At 38.3% G+C, this 18772-nt stretch overlaps 6 protein-coding genes across 6 annotated transcripts; 4 read left to right on the forward strand and 2 right to left on the reverse strand.

Moving 5' to 3' along the window:
* Positions 1-402: 402 nt before the first annotated feature.
* LOC111481974 (heparan-alpha-glucosaminide N-acetyltransferase-like) lies at positions 403-2523 on the reverse strand. Its single transcript, XM_023127599.1, has 11 exons — positions 2350-2523; positions 2137-2274; positions 1911-2069; positions 1699-1817; positions 1516-1630; positions 1316-1432; positions 1083-1174; positions 881-947; positions 722-803; positions 546-637; positions 403-474 (listed from the first exon to the last, which is right to left on the reverse strand). The coding sequence occupies exons 1-11, from the start codon at positions 2521-2523 to the stop codon at positions 403-405; spliced, it is 1227 nt and encodes a 408-aa protein (XP_022983367.1).
* Positions 2524-5224: 2701 nt separating this feature from the next.
* Positions 5225-6946, forward strand: LOC111481718 (alpha carbonic anhydrase 7-like). The gene is made up of 6 exons (XM_023127291.1): positions 5225-5500; positions 5777-5994; positions 6069-6290; positions 6382-6543; positions 6624-6677; positions 6754-6946. Exons 1-6 carry the CDS (start codon positions 5407-5409, stop codon positions 6841-6843), a joined length of 840 nt encoding a protein of 279 aa, XP_022983059.1. The 5' UTR covers positions 5225-5406; the 3' UTR covers positions 6844-6946.
* Positions 6947-8616: 1670 nt separating this feature from the next.
* LOC111481725 (alpha carbonic anhydrase 7-like) lies at positions 8617-10372 on the forward strand. Its single transcript, XM_023127302.1, has 5 exons — positions 8617-8969; positions 9443-9658; positions 9739-9903; positions 9979-10032; positions 10126-10372. The coding sequence occupies exons 1-5, from the start codon at positions 8679-8681 to the stop codon at positions 10216-10218; spliced, it is 819 nt and encodes a 272-aa protein (XP_022983070.1). The 5' UTR covers positions 8617-8678; the 3' UTR covers positions 10219-10372.
* A 950-nt stretch (positions 10373-11322) lies between these two features.
* LOC111481732 (aquaporin TIP1-1-like) lies at positions 11323-12435 on the reverse strand. Its single transcript, XM_023127309.1, has 2 exons — positions 11975-12435; positions 11323-11858 (listed from the first exon to the last, which is right to left on the reverse strand). Exons 1-2 carry the CDS (start codon positions 12362-12364, stop codon positions 11487-11489), a joined length of 762 nt encoding a protein of 253 aa, XP_022983077.1. The 5' UTR covers positions 12365-12435; the 3' UTR covers positions 11323-11486.
* Positions 12436-14171: 1736 nt separating this feature from the next.
* Positions 14172-15180, forward strand: LOC111481729 (zinc finger protein ZAT5-like). Its single transcript, XM_023127306.1, has one exon. The coding sequence runs from the start codon at positions 14272-14274 to the stop codon at positions 15049-15051; it is 780 nt and encodes a 259-aa protein (XP_022983074.1). The 5' UTR covers positions 14172-14271; the 3' UTR covers positions 15052-15180.
* Positions 15181-15853: 673 nt separating this feature from the next.
* On the forward strand, positions 15854-18313 carry LOC111481754 (tankyrase-2). Its single transcript, XM_023127341.1, has 6 exons — positions 15854-16084; positions 16691-16785; positions 16875-16953; positions 17249-17343; positions 17801-17896; positions 17981-18313. The coding sequence occupies exons 1-6, from the start codon at positions 15910-15912 to the stop codon at positions 18065-18067; spliced, it is 627 nt and encodes a 208-aa protein (XP_022983109.1). The 5' UTR covers positions 15854-15909; the 3' UTR covers positions 18068-18313.
* Positions 18314-18772: the final 459 nt, after the last annotated feature.

An 18772-nucleotide genomic window follows, 5' to 3' on the forward strand; every position in this document is an offset into this window, starting at 1 on the left:
AGATGAAACAACAACCAGAGAGTGAAAGAAAACTAAGAACAGAAATTTGGTGCTTTTTCCATAGTGTCTGCCTTAAGGTTTGCTAACTCTTCACAGTTTCCAGTACACTCCCAGCTTGTGCAAAATCCCTGCAACTATTCCCCAGAATGCTATTTCAGCAAATATCACATATAGCAGAGTTCCCAGTTTCCTCGAGTGCCAAACATTGATGAACACATGCTTTTGAATCCAATGAACCTGTTTATATTATTAATCATCCGTCATTAATCTGATTCATTTGAAGGACATGTGTCAGAGAGAAAAGGGTACTTACTAGGGAGTTTTCGGGAGCTTTATAGTACCATCCATTGATAAAAGCGGCAAAGATTCCCTGAGCTGCCATTACAAATACCAGCATTGCATTCATTCCAATCCATTCCAGAAATAAGAATGGCTTTCGGAACTCCCAGATGTCGATCTGTGTCGAAGAGACATCTATGAAACTAAAATACTAGAGATTCAGAGATGAAAAATGGGTTTAAATGAGATTTGGATTTTAGTTGTACCAGAATGTAGAAACCTGAGAAAGCTATCCCTGCTGCTCCTGCTGTGAAGCAGACATAGCTAAGACTGTAAAGCTGTTTGTTTATAGGAAGGGCTGCAAATTCAGTAGTATACTGACTTAGATTCAGTGGAGATTGTTTGATAAGGTTTTGAACTTAGTATGATCATGAAATCAAACCGTTTGTAAAATGAAGGATGATGCCAATCACAAAGCAGCCAAGCCCCATTGCCATCCATTGCTTGAGCCGTTGAGAGTGCGCCTGCAAAAACGTCTCCACTTTCTTAATCTAGGACTGCAAATCCATACATTCATTTGAAATGGAGGTCTGTTCTATACCTTGAAATGAATCAGAACATGGCCATAATGGACGCCAATGGTGCCAGAAAGAATGGCAGAAACAGAACTGAAACCAACAAAAGAAAGCAAAATTAATCCAATTTTTCCGAGTCCCCTTCAGTTGAGCATAGTTCAATTAATTTAAGTATATGTTTTCAACTAGAAGGATAAAAGTTTGAACCCAAAGAAAAAATTGTCAAACCTCAACAATCCCTCTGGCTCAAACGGAGCTAGACACCAACTTGGAGCATCATTCCGAAGAGGGCCACCGTTCGGTGAGCTAAATGTACAGTCCTAAATCATTTGTTACAAATTCAACAAGCCTTTAGAAACTATATCCAATAGTATGTTCCATGCAACAGTTTTGGATTCACAAACAAAAATCACAACTCTTATCATTATTATTGATCAACGTCCCAAGAAGAGCTATAAAACCTTGAGGCGAATCCAAACAGGGTAGGCATAGAGATGGTTAACGCCCCAAACTTTGCGATCAACATGGCCTACGGCATTGCAGGCAGGACCCAAGTGGCCTCGAACCCCACAAACTACCTGAAAACCAACACGATTTTTAAGTCATAATTAAGAAGATAAATACAGAGTGGAGCTTAAAATTTGAGCCAAAGGAGGCTTACTGTGTAATGCTGCTGCAGCTGCTGGTCGGCGTCCAGCACTGAGAAGCTCCAATCTGGAACATAGAGCGCATAGGTTGTAATAAGGTATGTAACCATGGCTGCAAACCCTCCAATCCTGCAGAGAAAGCAATGTGTAATGTGAAAAGACTGAAAAACACAGAGAGGGAGAGATCTGAAGCCCACCATTGCCACCGATATGCTGTGAAAATGGAGATATGGCCATCGTCCAAGATGACCCTTGGCCTTCCTATGGTGGCGAAAGCTTCAATCATGGCTACTACAAAGTAAACCAACGCTATCCTCTGCAAATCATCCCATGATTTTTAAATAATACAAACATTTGTAAGTATAAAGGGTGAGAATAGATGCAGGAGAATGGTTTTGTTGAACAATACTTGAAGAATGCCACACCATCGAATGTGTTTGATATCAACACCATATTGAAGATCATCAGGAGCATGAGAGTATCCTCCCTGCAAAATTAGGCCCCAAAACACAAGCTTTACAGTCCTTACACATATCTTCTTCGCCCCTTGTTTTATACTCGGAATTTTCTGCAACACATTTCAAATTCAGTTAATGAAAACTAAATAGTTATCAAACAAGACGATAAAGAAATACCTTGAAAGCAAGTGCAATGGCGACTCCAACTATGAAGAGGAAAAATGGCATCACGAAGTCCGCTAACGTGCAACCGTTCCACGGCGAGTGGTCGATTCGTGAGTATGCTCCGCCAGCATCGTCTACCAGTATCATTAACTGCAGCACATAACACACACAAACATAGTAACTAATTTGGAAATGTTTATTTGATGGGGTTTGTGAAGTGCTAACCACAATAGTAAGGCCTCTGAAAGCATCTAAAGTGGCGACCCTTTTGGGCTTCTGTGTCACCGGCGGCTCTTCCGCCGCTGCAACTGCCACTGCCTCCTCTTTACTACAATCAATTATAACATCGTCTTGTTTTTGGTTAGCAAATGATTCTGTGTTACTCAGCCCTTGTTCCATGGATAACCCTTTAACAAAACAAAGCTCACAGAATCATACTACTCTCTGGGAGAATGGATATCATATCATATATAATATGACAATGGCGATACAGGGGAAGAGAAAGAGAAGGCAATAAGACAAGGCCGGCCGGAGAATCATGGATGATATAAGTTAAAAAAACATATGTAATTAATATTCAAGTGATTCAAAGAGACTGATAATCCAACAAATGAAGGATTTGAGAGAAATGGCCTATATTACGTCTGCTTCATTCGTTGTTTTTCTCAAAGATGATTCCTTTCTTTAATTATCATAATAATGTATTTTTATTTTTGTTATACACATTTAATCATGAACGAATCGTTGTATGAACAACGACCAACGAATTTTCATACCTCAAAGTCCAATTACAAGGACGAGAGTCAAGAAATTCCAACGAATTTTCATACCTCAAAGTCTAATTACAAGGACGAGAGTCAAGAAATTCCAACAAATTTTAGTCACCTCGTCAAAGGAAATTCTAGAAGATGTTAGAGACCTATCTACCCGTATTTAATGAACTCAGTTGAATTTATAGAATGATTTAATTATAATTTAAATATTTTACTTAGACTGGTTTTTAATATGAGAGTTATAGATTAGAGTGAATATTACTATTTTAATTAACTATTTTACCCTGAAGTTTATGAGTATTTCTAGTCAACTAACCATTTTAATAGGAGGTTATGCATAGCTATTTAAATCATATAGGTTAAAGGTTGTTAAGAGCCAGGTAAAATCTTCTTTTCCATTGGCTTTACGGAATTAAGTCCCATATATATTTTTCACCTCGACTTTGTGGCTTCGTCGTCGGACCTTAGACGAGTTTTCTCTTAGTCAATCGAATATCACTGGTGCGGACTCCAAGCTTGTTCAACCACACACGCCGCCTGTGCATGTATGTTCAATCATCTACGACACATCCGACTTGCCTCTACACCAAGCCAAGTCATTCGGCTCGACCTTTCTTCTGTTTGAGGTCAAGGTCTCTCAGAGTGCAACGTTGCATCTCATCTTGTCATCTCGATCCCCATCGACATGGTTCATATGCCTTGACGCCATCCCAAGTGATATGAACCAAAAAACATCAATCATACAATATACTTCAATGACGATGTGAAGAAAAAGTTGTCAAAATTATCAAAAGATGTTTCAATGCATGCCACATTGAAGAAGAGTGAAGTTCGATTGTTATAAATTTTGGGTGGGTTACAATTTAGAGTTTTTAAACTTTTTATTTACTTTAGGTTACAATTACAGTTAATTATGACCATTAAGTATGAATGTTACTATTCTTGGAATGTCTAGTAGTTTCATTTTGAGGCTATATAAAGCCATGTATGTTGTATTTGTAAGTGACTTGGAAAATGTAGTAAAAGAAGCATTTGTGCTCTTCTTTAAAGCCATGTATGTTGTATTTGTAAGTGACTTGGAAAATGTAGTAAAAGAAGCATTTGTGCTCTTCTTTAGCCAATTGCTAAGTTTCTTTGCAATTCTATGTAGTTTAGGTTGCATATAGAATCATTGAAGCTCGACATGATCAATCTTGCTTGTGGAGTGATTCGAATCTCAAACAAGTGTTTGAGATATTTGATCAACAAGAATCATTCAAGCTAAACATGATCGATCTTGCTTGTGGAGTGATTCGAATCTCAAACAATATTCTTGCCTTGAGATATTCGATCAACAAGGTAATCCGAATCTTACTCCCCTTGTAGTGGCTCCTTATCTTATCACCAAGTCTCGGGGTGTCGTCGGTCATCGCAACTCGCTCGATCATGCATCGAGAACAGGCCCGCATGTAGCTCATCTCATCGAAACTTCAAGAACATCACATCTTGGAATTGAAAAGAATAGAGTTATTATTGAAAAATAATTTTTTATTTTGCAAATTATTGTGTTTAGAACTTGGATGCTAGAATAATTCAAGTGGTATCGATCAAACTCTTATGAAGTGATTCAAACTACGAGTTTTCTTCCCTCTTGATTTTGATCATCAAAATAATCCGCTCCATAACATACATTTTTATGTGTCAACTATGATGCAACACAAAAATTTAAGTCAAAATTGTTAAGCTTTCTATATTATTTTTAAATTCAAATATTACGCTTTTGTTTCACCTAAACCATACCAAAAGCCGCCCCAGCCTTCCCAAAAAAAAGGAAATTCTATTTATTATTATTATTATTATTATTATTTTATCTTTTTCCCCTACTTGTAGAATAATTATAATTAATTAATTAATTATTAATTAATTATGAAACTTTGATTGGAAATAGCCGCTCAACCACTCTTAATTTTTTTTAAAAAAAAAATTAAAATCAATACGAGGTTCAAACTTCACATCATAATAAATAAATAATATACGTAGTTAAATTAATTATATTATAAAAGTACATTAGCATTTTAATGAAATTATATTCAAAAGTTTACTATTTTGTATTTGTCATTCAACATATAAATAAAAGGACGAATTCAAATCAAAACTACGTGATTAAATATAATAAATATAATTGAATGTGGGGTTGTTCTTATATATCGTTTTTAATTGAACGTGTAGACAAGTTTTAAAATTTTTAATTCATATTATGTATATATATAATTGTAAATTCGAAGACAAGATGACAAAAAACAGATACCAAGGATCATATAAACTAATATTAACCACAACAAATCATTGACACCAACAGAATTATAAAAGAATATAATTTCAAATTTCAAACCTTGATGAAATAATTGTTTAAGACCCTCCTCCTCCTCCGTCGTGGCCGCCGCCTTCACCAAGAAACCTACACGAAACACACCCATTTTCGCCTATAAATCCCTCTCCCCTCTTCACAATCTTCTGCAACTTTGTTACCATGGCGATGCTAATCCAAAGAGCTTCTGCGTTGACCTTCCTCATCTGCCTAACATCCGCCCTGCTCTGGTCATGCGCCACCGCGCAGGAAGTCGGTAAGTTCTTATTATCATAGTCGATGTCTTTTGATTACTAGAAGTCAACATAAGCTCTCATGCCTTTGTTTTGTGCTATACCGATGAAGATATATTTTTTCGATATCATGTTAGGAATCAGTGATCTCTATAGTGGTATGATATTGTCCACCTTAAACATAAACTTGAGCTTTCCCAAAGAGTCTCATACAAATGGAGATGTATTTCTTTACTTATAAACCTAGGATCATTCTTTAAATTAGTCAATGTTGGACTCACTCTAATGAAAATTTGTAGAGGATGAAAGCGAGTTTAACTATATAAGAGAGAGCAAGAAAGGGCCGACGAGATGGGGCGAGATTAAAAAAGAATGGGCGATGTGCAACAATGGCGATATGCAATCTCCCATTGATTTGTCAAGCAAAAGAGTCAAAGTTGTAAAAAGTTTAGGTCAACTTAAGAAGAAATACAAACCCTCGATGGCCATTCTCAAGAATCGAGGCCACGACATTACGGTAACGTTACATAAATTCGCTATCCATCCTACAACTTTATAATATACAATAAAATACAATAATTGATCCAACAGATTAAGTGGGAGGGAGACGCGGGATCAATCGAGATCAACGGGACAAATTATGTTCTTCAGCAAGCTCATTGGCACTCGCTTTCTGAACACACCCTTAATGGAAGAAGCTACGATTTAGAGGTTCATTTGGTTCACCAAAGCTCAAACCCAGACGTCAAATATCCGATTGCTGTTGTTGGCATGTTCTACAAGATTGGTCGTCCCGATTCGTTCCTCACCAAGGTGACCGAATAATGAAAAGCATATAGAATCTAATGTAAATGCGTCGAATTTGATGGAATCTAAATTGAAGTATATATTGAAATGTTGATAGATGAGTAGAAAAATAAAGGAATTGGGTGAAGAAAAGGAGAAAAAAGCAGGAAGAATAGATCCTAGAGGAATCAAAATGGGTGGGGAGAAGTATTATAGATACATGGGATCCCTCACTGTCCCTCCCTGTACTGAGGGTGTCATTTGGAACATTAACAAAAAGGTATTATTCTTTTTTTCATATATATATTAAATTACATTAGAATATAAAAAAATTATTATTATTATTATTGTTGTTATCAGGTACAAACAGTCTCACGGGAACAACTGAGCCTTCTGAGATCGGCGGTTCACGATGCAAGTATCAACTTTTTAATTTTCATTTTCTTTTCCTTTTGATTAAAACCATTTAATTATTTATTGTGAATTGCAGTCTGCAGAGAGGAATGCAAGACCAATCCAACCACACAATGGACGACAAGTCGACCTTTATGATCCAAATCCAACGAACATAATCAATTGATATATTTTTTTCCTTTTAGGATATTTGAGAATTTAATTATTTCCTTTATTTATGTCTCATTTTTATCCCCAAATAATAATAATAATAATGTTGCCATTCTTTTTTTTTTTAATTAGACACGTTGGAAAATTGGAATGTTAAATCTTTAATTTTTTAAAAATATAAATATGTAGGACGTGTTACGAGGGCACAAAAATATCCGAGTACAAATAAAATAGGAGAGAGAAAATACACCAAATACATTTTCAAAATAATGTCTAATAAATATATATATGATTCAGTTTACTATATATATATACTCGGTCTCCAACTCCTCACCTCTATTTAAAACCTAATTGGCCTAAGATTAAAAAATTTAGTTAAAAAAAAAAATGAACACGTGGAAAGTTGCTTTTATTTATATTTTTAAAGTTGAACACGTTTTTATTTTTATTATATTTATTGTTTTCCAAAAAAAAAAAAACATGAATGAGATGCAATTATTGAGTTACTTGTTGTTTTGATTTTGGAAGGAAAAAGAAAAGTTTGACACGAAAAAGTAATTTCGAAGTAATTGATAATTATCGGATTTAGGTTATTAGTAGTTCCGTTCTGAACGTTTTAAATGTTAAAATTATCTTTTTAAAGGCTAAATATTTGTATTTTATTTTATTTAAGTATCAAACAAAAGTTGATATTGGCGTTGGAGTTGGTTCACCTGCCCCTATATTTTCACTTTATCCACGTACTTTATGTAAATTTAAAAACACACGTTTCGTAATTATAGCATTTTGTAATACAATAATTTATTGATGATAGGTTCTCTAATTTGAAAAGTTAAATCTTCATAGCTCCCATATCTGTCGGAAATGAGAACGAAGCATTCTTTATAAAGATCTGAAAACCTTTTATAGTAAACACGTTTTAAAACCGTGAAACTGACGACAAATGAGTCAAAACGGACAATATTTACTGGTGATGTGCTTGAATTGTTATAAATAGTATCATAGTCAGACATCACTGGACAGTGTATCAATAAGAACACTGAGTTTCAAGGGGTGTGGATTGTGAGATCTTATATTGGTTGGAGAAGGAAACGAAGGGGTGTCAGTGAGGACGCTAAATCACTAGGGGGTGGGTTGTGAGATCTCACGTTGGTTGGAGAAGGGATCAAAACATTTCTTGTAAAAGTGTGAAAACTTCTTCTTAATAGACGCGTGAGACTGATGTTCATACGTAAAGAACAAAACATCGCCTATCTTAGAAAATAGGTGATGGGCTTAAATTGTTACAAAAGGCATCAGAGTCAAACAACGTCGGGTAGTGTACCAATAAGGACGCTGAGTTTCAAGGGGTGGATTGTGAGACCCCACATTGGTTGGAGAGAGAGAGAAATCGAGGGTCTCAAGGGGGTGGATTGTAAAATCTCTCATTGTTTAGAGAAGAGAATGAAACATTTCTTGTAATGACGTGGAAACCACTCTCTAACAAACGTGTGAGACTGACAAAGATACGTAACGGGCTAAAGCGAACAACATCTACCTGATGATTTTAAAATTTAAACCTAATATAATCTCTTTTATGTGCATAGATTATTGGATTAAAGCATTAGATTCTTTTTTCATATGTTTTAGTGATTATTTTCTAAAAGCAACAATAAAGCATTGATTTTTTTTTAAAAAACGTGGAATAATATTCCTCCCAACCAATCATCCAATAGGGTTTGAGTATGATAAGGGTTGATGGAATACGATAGCTTTCAGACTTGGAATCCATGCACAAGAAAATAGTATATAAATGGGTGGGATGGGTGCATCATTTTTGTAACCAATTTCCATTTTCAGAGCTCTAAAGAAATGGAAGCCCCTCATCTTCTCATGTTAGCTATCTGTTGCCTATCATTGCTATCAAGGGGAGCAGCAGCAGCGAAGGTCGGTGGGGAGTTCAGCTATGATCCATGTAGCGACAGAGGGCCTAAGCATTGGGGAGAATTGAATAAGGATTGGGGAATGTGTAAGAATGGCAGACTCCAGTCCCCTATTTCCTTGTCAAAATGGACTGCTGATTTAAACCAGGGCTTGGGTGATCTTAGACGAAGACAGAGACCTGCTGATGCCTATCTCAAGAACGATGGCCACGAAATTGTTGTAAGTATTGCTTTTCTCGTACCACGGATCTTCACAATGAACATAAGCTCTCATGGCTTTACTTTTAGGCTTACCTAAGAAGCCTCGTACCAACACCAATCTATTTCTTACTTATAAACTCATAATATTAGAGCTTCGATTAAGGAGAGGCTGTTAGAGGGTTCCATAGGCCTTAAAAAAAGACTCTATAGTGTACTTTATTCGAGAGGAGGATTATTGACTGATTGGGAAGGAGTCTCAAGTTGGCTAATTTAGGGTATTAGCATGACACTTTCTTGGAAAAACACAAATGAAAGACACGAGAGCTTATACTCAAAGTGGACAATATATAGAGATTCGTGATTCTTAACATCCTCACCAAGAAAAGCTCATGTTTTTGAAATATTTCTATAATTAATTGACTACCCATCACTTTAATACGTGTTTTTATTGTTTTTATAATCTGAAGTTTACAACTTTTTTGTAAAACGCAGGTAGATTGGGACGGAAATGATGCTGGATCAATCAAGATCAAGAACATTGATTACCAGCTTGTAAATTATCATTGGCATCATCCTTCCGAGCATACCCAAGATGGCAAAACGTTTCCTTTGGAGCTTCACATGGTCCACATCAACAACGTAACAAAGAACATAGCTGTTATTGGCATTTTATACGAATACGGACCACCCGATCCATTCATCTATATGGTAAAATCATCCACAAATTCCTTATTATTACACAAAACCATTGAAATTCATATGTTCTTGTTGTTCTTGTTGAATTTCAGTTAGAAAGGGACATACAAAATCTAGATATTGATGGAGGTGTAGAATTTCTTGGGCAAGTGGATCCTAGAGACGTAAAGCTTGGTGGCAGGAAATACTTTAGATACATGGGATCTCTGACCACTCCTCCCTGTACTGAAGGTGTCACTTGGACTGTCATGGACAAGGTTCATACTTTGCATTTGATACTCATTCATCCCTTTCATGGGTTGATGATACTGATATTGATACTCATTTTTCAGGTACAAACTGTGGCACCTTATCAAGTCCGGCTTCTTAAACGAGCTTTGGTAGAAGTAAGTTCTGTTCCAACCATATTAAAATGTCCTCGAATTTAGTGACAGTTTGGATGAGAATTGAAATTAATGGTTTGTCATTTTTTGTTGCAGGAGAAGAATGCGAGGCCTTTGCAAAAGATCAACGGTAGAGATGTCTCCTACTTTGACCCATACTCAAGGGTGGGAAGTGTAGCAGCTGAGTAGACGTTTCTGCCCAATTCTTAACTGCCACGTATCACTTAGAATAAAAGATCATGGGATTTTGTCAAATCCTATGTTTATTAAATGCTTTGGATAATGTTTCTGAAATTTCAATAATCAATAATCGTGACTTTGTCTTCCAAACAAAAGTGTTTTTGTCTATTTGGTTGCTTTGGTTCTTTACTCATATCCTCCAAGATTAAGTTTCTTTATTGCTTAATGAAATTAAAAGATTGAATTTTCAAATAGTTTGTTACCTATCGTAATCAATGTTATGATAAATTTTTATAAGAAATGTTTCGTTTCCCTGCTCAATCGAGGTGGGATCTCACAATCCTTTCTAATTAATTTGGGTTCTCACAATTCACCTCTCATGCCACCGTTTTTAAACATGTTTTATTCCCTTTTCTAACCGATGTAAGATCTCATGATCCTGGCCCACTAATGTGTAATAATATCACAGTTGACCCCCTTGAACAACGTCATGGTTTTTCAAACACCTCTATTAGGGAGAGGTTGCAACCCCCGTTATAACGAATATTTGTTCCCCACTTCGACCGATGTGGAATCTCACAATCCAACACCGTTGGAGACTAGTGTCCTCGTTGGCACATGCTCGGTGTTTGATTATGATATCATTCGTAAAAGTTCAAGCCCATTGTGAGTAGATATCGTTCATTTTATCTCGTTATAAATCACTGCCAACCTCACGATTGTAAAACATTTTATTAGAGAGAGGTTTCTACACTCTTCCAAAATATGTCTCAGTTTCACTCTTCAATTAACGTGTATTTCTCGTCAAACCTTGTCCTTTAACATTTGGATTTAGAGCGTCCATCCTTGCATTAAGAGAAGGGGGCCAGACCTTATGATATTTACTAGCACGTGAATCACAACCCAAGCGTTCGTGTCTGCAAAGCTGCCATCCCTCTTCACAGGGTCTGCCTCATCCTCGTTGGATGAGGCCACTGGTCCACACTCTACTTGTATCCGAACACTCCTGGTCCAATTTCCAGTCAACAACACATCACGTGTCCCACGCACCCATCCCACATCCCCCTAAAATTTAACCCCATTTTTTTCCTTTACACTTAGAAATTGGGTTTAGAACAGAGTACGGACTGAAATCATTACATTCATAAGGAAAATGAGATGGGAAAGTTCAAGAACAACATGAGAGTAACACAACCATACAGCAACCAAGACGGAGAAGAAATAGATATGGTTAATTAGTACAGAACAGACCCACAATCCCGGGTGTGGTTTTAATTTTAGTACTCCGCGGCGGGGAGGGGCTCATGGGTGAACCCAATGAAGAACAGCTCATAGACAATGCCAGCCAAGCCGCCGCCAATCAGTGGGCCGGCCCAGTAGATCCAGTGCTGGGCCCAAGACCCAGCCACGACGGCGGGTCCGAAAGCCACGGCCGGGTTCATGGAGGCGCCGGTGAATGGGCCGCCCACCAGAATGTTGGCGGCCACTATGAAACCGATGGCGATGGGTGCTATCACTCCCAACTCACCCTTCTTCGGGTCGATGGCGGTGGCGTAAACTGTGTATACTAATCCGAATGTCATTACGATCTCGAATACGAGCGCCTCCCACACTCCCACCCCTGCTGACAGCGAGAATCCAGAAATTACCTGCCAACATTTACCATTATAAAAAAAAAATTACTCTTAATTTCAAGCTTGAAATTGAAAATGTTTAATATTTAATTGTGAAATTAACCATGAACAAGGTTAATTAAATGACTCACTACGTCCGTGATGACGAACTTAAGCAACAAGTTAGCGACAAGAGCGCCGAGGAGCTGGGCTATCCAGTAGAGAATGCCGCGGAGGAGGGTGATGTTTCCGCCTACTAACGCTCCGAAAGTGACGGCGGGGTTGAGGTGGCCGCCGGAGATGTTGGCGCCGGTGGAGACTCCGACGAAAAGGGCAAAGCCATGAGCTAAGGAAGCGATGATGAGGGCAGCAGGGGAGGTGGGAGAATTATGGGTGAGTTTAGAGAAAGCAAGACCCGAACCTTGGCCGGCGAAAACGAAGATAAGAGTGGAAATGAACTCGGCCAAGGCGGCCTTCAGGGCGGCGGGATGGGTGGCCTCCTCCGGCCGGCCGACGGCGATTACTATCCTCTGGAACGGCATGGTGGAGTAAATAAGACAAAGGAGTTACAGTGGAAGTGATATCTCCGGGGATGACAATGCCTAATCCCTCCTACGGTTTATATTGAAATCGACAGGACCATGAACAGCTGACTACTGCCGGTTGGCGGTAAAACTGAATGCAGCAGATTTATTTTTATTTTATTTTTAAGTACGGAATGTGAGTTTGAAATGTTACAAATGCTACTAAAGCTAAACACGTAGCGATGTGTAAATAAGGACGTTGGTCGCTAAGGTAGTATATTGTGAGATTACTTATATCGAGTTAAAATATTAATGTCACAAATTTATCCTCTAAAATTAAGAGGACATCTATTTGGTATGTTTTAGGAATTTAGCATGTGTATTAATAGTGTAAGGAACCAAATTTCGTGTGCTAAAAGGAAGGGAAGAAAAAAAGAAAAATATAAATAAAAATGAGGAGGGGCACGTGGGTGGGGCTCACCGGCTGAGAGATGGTACACATCATCATACAAAATAGAGCACCAGCTGGCGTTGTGACTGGGCAGTTATGATTGGTTACCTCTGTACTTTCTGCCAGCTCTGCTCACTGACCTCTCTGTTTTCCATTGGTGTCGTGGACCCACACTCCCTGACCCTTGACCAAGTTCTAAGTATGTTAAAAATTAAATATATCGGGAAGCCCATTTCGAACTGAATGGCCCATTCAACCTCACTCCTGAACCAATATTTTGGCCCATCCGGCCCAAACGCACGGTTGACACCGAAGGGAGGAGAACAAAACAAAACAAACATTTCTTACAAGAGCATGAAAATCTCTCCCTAGACTTGTATCTCTAGCGGTGGGAATCTCTCTTTCGTAGACATCAGTTGGAGATGAGGATAATATCTACTAGTAGTGGGGTTAGACGGTTATAAATGGTATCTACTCCCACCAAAATTTGTCAAAAATATTTTGTCTGAGAAGAGAAAGACGAGAAGAAAAGCTAATCCACGACTGGCCAATCATAGAAGACCCAAATCATTACCAATCTAATAATTAAAATAATGCAATCTGTTTTTATCCAATATTATATAAATTTCTTGAACCAACAATTTATTTTTTGGAAGTATTGAGAAAGAGAAAGGTAGTGGAGAAGTAGTAGTAGCAGCAGCAGACAGCAAAGTCAATTAAAAGAAATAAATATAACAAAAAATGAATGGGATGATGCTTTACTTGGTGATGCTGGTGCGCCACACACCCTAACGTTCCATCGCCTCCCGAGCACTCACCGCCCGCCCACCGCGACACCCTCACGCCAAGTATAATCCTGATCTCTCCGTTTTGTTCCACCTAAAAAAGACTCAAACTTTCCCAACTTTTCCACGTTTTAACCACAACCCATTTCTCAAACTACCCTAAATTTGGTAAATTTGAAGTCTTTTTAAAGCATTATGAACTGGGGTTGACGCATAATTAAAATGACCCAACCCACGTTGTAGTAGTGTGTAGTAGTACACCCCAATGATTGGGTGGCCCATGAAAAGATGCTTAGTTAATAATTGGGTTAAAGTATAGTAGCCGGCGGGATTGAAGTGGGTGGGTTCTTGTTTTGGTCAACCTCCATTATGTGATGACATAAATTACTGAATGTGTGACATAAAATAGTAATAGTTAAATGAGGGGCTTTGTGGTTATTGCGAGAGATGGGGGGGTTAGGGAATAGCGCAAATTCTGTGGTTCCAGGCTTGCAAACTAATCCTACAGAAAGGAATCGTGCGTAAAAAGTAATGGGTGGGGTTTGCTTCAAAGCCAACCGAATCTCACTCGTTTCTTAGCCTCCTCTTACTTACATTGCTTCCTCTTCTTATTCTTCTCTATATATAACTTCCATTCTTCGCCCATCTCTTTCATATCAATTCACTATTCTTAACATTCCCTCAAGAAAATGGCTGAAACCCCAGATGAAAACCAGGCTCAAATCATGAAGGGCAAGCGAACCAAACGCTCAAGACCGCCCTCTGTTTCTTCCGCATCTTCGGCTGCTGATTGTTCTAGCTCCTCCGCTGGGTTAGCCGGAGAAGGAGAACAGGATCAGGATTTGGCTAATTGTTTGATGCTTTTGGCGCAGGGGAGAACTCGAACAGGGGCTTGTAGCAGCAGCAGCAGCAGCCCTGTTTTGGTTCGACAGAAATTGGCTGCTAATCAATCCTTGTTTCTTTATCAGTGCAAAACTTGCGATCGTTATTTTCCTTCTTTTCAAGCCTTGGGTGGACATAGAGCTAGCCATAAAAAGCCCAAACTCAACAACATTGTTAATACCTCTGTTCGGCAACCACAGCAACACCCCCATTTTACACCCTCTGATTCAATCCAACTCTCTTTGCAATTGTCCACCACCAGCCGTCCTCCTCCTCCGCCGCCCTCCGCTGCCGTTAATGACCTCATCAAACCCAAGGTTCACGAGTGTTCAATTTGTGGAGCGGAATTCTCCTCCGGCCAGGCCCTCGGCGGCCATATGAGAAGGCACAGAGCGTTGACCGCCAATCCGAGTAGAGGCGCTACTACTACTACTACTACTACTCCGCAGTTGCAGGATTTGATGACAAAGAAAAAGAGGAATATGTTGGAGTTGGATCTTAACCTTCCGGCGCCGGAGGAAGACCGGCACCGGGCACCGGTAGCCGTGTTCTCCGGCGCATCGCCATTGGTGGATTGCCATTACTGATCTTTCTTTTTTTTCCCTACTGCTGTCGCAAACATCGCATCAATTGCAGCAAATTAAAACTCCCAATTGGGATTCAATTAATTCCTTCTTGGGGTTTCGATTTGAGTATACAATTCATTAATTCGATTCCTAATGCGTATCTATTAATTTGGGTAACTTCAGTTCAGTTCAATTCTAACTCAAAATCACCGATCTTCAATGCTGTTAATTATACTGAGTTCTTTTTTATTTGGACGCAAAGGTACCATTTTTGCATCAATTGTTGATGGAACAAGTCTTGTTGTTTGCGGAATACTTTGTTTGGAGGAAAAACAAAAAGGTGGGTTGGCGTTAGTTTCTTCTAGTTAGCATGTTGGTTATGTTCTTGGAATCATTAAAAAAAAAACAAGACAAATTTAGTTTCTCGTCGTGTAAGAAGCATGTGATATAGAGAAGTAGAGAGGAAGGAAAAGGAAACGAGAAAACTCGAACCCAAAGCAGTGGAGTATGTAAGGTTCTCGTGTTTCTCCCCTCACTTTTAACGTAACTTTTAAAGCTAAATCCCGTTTTACTTCCTCTCCCTCCATAAATTATTTGACTCACAAACGCATCGTTACTGTAAATTAGGTTAAATTTGGGGTTTTAATGTGATATTTCATAATTTAGCCTTAAATTTAAAATATTCTATAAAATATAATATATCAAATTATAACAGATTTTACATTAAAATAATGTGTTGGCCCAATTACGTCGGAGGGCCCAAAACTGTCCAACTTTGAAGTCAAACGTTCAAAGCTGGGCCGGCCGGCTTCCCATTTGTTTTCTAAATCCCTTCGGCTTTCTCTGACCTAGAGATCATCGGTGTAAGCTTGGACTTTAATGGCGGTTCCAGGCAGACGCAACGGTGTCGTAGATGAAGACGATTACGAGGAAGATAATGCCCTCTTTGAAGAGAATGGTGTCATTGAATTCGATTCCGACACGCCACCTCACCTCCGCGCCCTAGCTACCGCCGCACAGCTCGGCGACGTTAATGGCCTTCGTACCGCTATAGGTTCAACTTATTCCTTCAACTCGCGCTGCGATTCTCTGCCAGTTCTGTTGCTACACTTTTCTGTTAATTTTACTGGATTATTCACTGTCCTGATTAGGTCGGGATGATCTTTTTTCGATTAATTTTACAACGTTCTTCTGCTTAAATACCTGATCATCATTCAATTAGTCTACTCTGAAAAGATGGTAGTTTTAATGAATGCATGTTGGTTTTCTTGTTCATTTCAATTGTGATGAGGTCTTAATGGGAGCTCCTCTTTTGGTCTATGACAATTTTATCTCAGAAAGTTTTTGTGTGTATCTTTTATGTTTATGTTGATGCAGAATCAATTGCATGGAGAGGAAACTACATGTAATTCATTTCATTGAGTGGTTTGCATTTTATGATATTCTATCTTCATACCACTAGTGTCTTTCATATCCTTTTTTTTTTTTTTTTTTTTTTTTTTTTTTTTTTTTTTTTTTTTTTTTTTTTTTTTTTTTTTTTTTTTTTTTTTTTTTACTGTAAGCTATGTGAATCGAGGCCTCTGGTTTTAATTTTTCTGGAGCTCTTTTTCTCGTTATGAGTTTAATGTTAATGTTGCCTCCCTTGTCGGCTTTCTTGCAGATAACTTAACGATGGGAAGTATAAATGACGCTGTGGAAGATGGGGACACTGTTCTACACCTTACCTGTCTATATGGCCATCTGCCATGTGTCCAGGTTGGCTACCCTATGCAAGCTTCGACATATTTTATTTTGAACTTTTTATGATTTGTGACTTATTTTTAAATAAATTAATCTTTATATAGTTGCTGGTGGAAAGAGGGGCAAACTTGGAGGTTCAAGATGAAGATGGTGCGATTCCTTTGCATGATGCTTGTGCTGGGGGTGAGTAGGCTGTTATAAATAATTTCCACTTTTGAGCTCACAGTACTAAAAGATTTAGCTCTTCAAAATGTTGTTATGCGTTTGAGTGCTGCTTTTTTCTGATCTTCATCCGGGTTCCTAAATTTTCCATTGGAATTTCTTTCATTATCTTGAACTCGATAGTGAAGGTTTTGGAATGGGCTTTTTCTTCTTTTCTTTTTCGGTATGCCGCTCCGCGATCAAGGAGTGTGGAATAAGCCAAACGAGTCTTGCTGGTCTCATTCTTTTTTTTCTCCTCCTCCAATGATCTGTGCAGGTTATGTAGAGATTGTACAATTCCTAATAAATAGTGCTAACGGCACAGATGGTGTGAAGAGGATGCTAGAGTCAGTTGATGCAGAAGGTGACACTGTAAGTAGCTGGTTTATCTTCGATGTCCAAAGTTTTATCCTTTTTGATAAACAGATAGCTAAGTTTTTTCAATTGCCCGTAGCAAATATTTGCTAGTAGCAACGACCATGTTGTACTATACCTTCCTTGTTGATGCATTAAAATATAGAAAATACACCTAGTTTTTTTGGCTTTATGGTAAAGCACAGGGCAACATTATTCTTGAAATTTTGTCCGTGGTACGGTTACATTTGCTTCTTCAACAATATGAATAATGGACTTTTGTAAGTTTAAGAAATCCTTTTACACATCACACATGCTATCGAATGGTATCTGCCTGCTCTTGGTGAAAAGAAATAATGAGTACCTATATCTTTGTAGCATAACTTTCTAGAAAACTTTTAAAACCGTCATCGAGTAGTAATCAGTTCCAATAATGCTATTGCAACCAAATTGATCGTGAACATTATTTTTACAGCCTCTTCATCATGCTGCAAGAGGCGAGCATGCCGCAGTTGTAAGGTTGCTACTAGCTTCAGGGGCATCTCCCACCAAGGAGAATACATACGGGAAGGTTTGTATTTTGAGTGAATATTGGAACTTCATCTTCCTGTATTTGGCGGTGCCCATTTTCTAAAGTATTGCTTCTGTTTAACAGGCCCCAACTGAACTTGCCGATCCCGGGACAGAGGCCAGGACGATTCTGGAAGCTGCCTCAGCCCACATGGCGATGGGGTGTGAGTAGGCTCCATCTGATAGCGGTGCTTAAAATGACTTGGGCAACTTCTTGGGCTTCACAGTTTTAGGTTTATTGTCTCTAACTTTGTTGATAGTGTTTCAGTTTTCTTTTTCTTAAGTTTATTCTACTACTACAGAGACGCTTTCATGTTTAGATATGAAAGTTTTATAATATTGGAGAGGTAGACATGTTATTTTAGAATCTTTGGTTGCATTCTATTTAGTAACATTGGAGTAATTCAAGTGATTTTTTTAGAGCCTTTGTAGGTTGAGAGTATTGTAAAACATAATTTTGTATGAAAAATAGTCAAGAACTGAAAATATTAGGTTGAACAATCTGATGGATTCCCCTAATAAACAGGGCCTAAATGAGCAACGTAATCATTGCTAGTTGGTAGTGTAACTGGGAAACAAGATGGTGAATATTACCAAGTTTATGTCCCTTTATAATATGTTAGAAATTAAATTCAAGAAGAATTCAGATGGGATCCATTTTATCAAAAACATTTTCTTTGTGAACCAAACTTGTGGTTGGGGGAGGAGTTTCCGGTGATTGCCTTTCCAACATGAAGGGGCCATTGGTTGCCTAATACTGTTTATGCTATAAGTCCACCACTTTGGCTCATTACGTATTGTTGTTTGCTTTACGGTTTTAAAATGCATCTATTAGGGTGAAGTCTCACAATCCACCCCCTTGGAGCGTTCCACTCTC

The sequence above is a fragment of the Cucurbita maxima genome, unplaced genomic scaffold (genome assembly GCF_002738345.1).
Source record: "Cucurbita maxima cultivar Rimu unplaced genomic scaffold, Cmax_1.0 Cma_Scf00007, whole genome shotgun sequence".
NCBI lineage: Eukaryota > Viridiplantae > Streptophyta > Magnoliopsida > Cucurbitales > Cucurbitaceae > Cucurbita > Cucurbita maxima.

Bases quoted from the DNA above. Each gene is read 5' to 3' on its own strand.
- LOC111481974 (XM_023127599.1), bottom strand. From the start codon at position 2,523: ATGGAACAAGGGCTGAGTAACACAGAATCATTTGCTAACCAAAAACAA. The intron at 2,275-2,349 runs GTTAGCACTTCA...TATGTGCTGCAG, and splicing joins TCAGAGGCCTTACTATTGTG to TTAATGATACTGGTAGACGA. The intron at 1,818-1,910 runs GTATTGTTCAAC...GATGATTTGCAG, and splicing joins GATGGTGTGGCATTCTTCAA to AGGATAGCGTTGGTTTACTT.
- LOC111481718 (XM_023127291.1), top strand. From the start codon at position 5,407: ATGGCGATGCTAATCCAAAGAGCTTCTGCGTTGACCTTCCTCATCTGC. The intron at 5,501-5,776 runs GTAAGTTCTTAT...GAAAATTTGTAG, and splicing joins CGCCACCGCGCAGGAAGTCG to AGGATGAAAGCGAGTTTAAC. The intron at 6,544-6,623 runs GTATTATTCTTT...TGTTGTTATCAG, and splicing joins TTTGGAACATTAACAAAAAG to GTACAAACAGTCTCACGGGA.
- LOC111481725 (XM_023127302.1), top strand. From the start codon at position 8,679: ATGGAAGCCCCTCATCTTCTCATGTTAGCTATCTGTTGCCTATCATTG. The intron at 9,659-9,738 runs GTAAAATCATCC...GTTGAATTTCAG, and splicing joins CCGATCCATTCATCTATATG to TTAGAAAGGGACATACAAAA. The intron at 10,033-10,125 runs GTAAGTTCTGTT...TTTTTGTTGCAG, and splicing joins TTAAACGAGCTTTGGTAGAA to GAGAAGAATGCGAGGCCTTT.
- LOC111481732 (XM_023127309.1), bottom strand. From the start codon at position 12,364: ATGCCGTTCCAGAGGATAGTAATCGCCGTCGGCCGGCCGGAGGAGGCC. The intron at 11,859-11,974 runs GTGAGTCATTTA...AAATGTTGGCAG, and splicing joins AGTTCGTCATCACGGACGTA to GTAATTTCTGGATTCTCGCT.
- LOC111481729 (XM_023127306.1), top strand. From the start codon at position 14,272: ATGGCTGAAACCCCAGATGAAAACCAGGCTCAAATCATGAAGGGCAAG.
- LOC111481754 (XM_023127341.1), top strand. From the start codon at position 15,910: ATGGCGGTTCCAGGCAGACGCAACGGTGTCGTAGATGAAGACGATTAC. The intron at 16,786-16,874 runs GTTGGCTACCCT...ATCTTTATATAG, and splicing joins GCCATCTGCCATGTGTCCAG to TTGCTGGTGGAAAGAGGGGC. The intron at 16,954-17,248 runs GTGAGTAGGCTG...TGATCTGTGCAG, and splicing joins GCATGATGCTTGTGCTGGGG to GTTATGTAGAGATTGTACAA.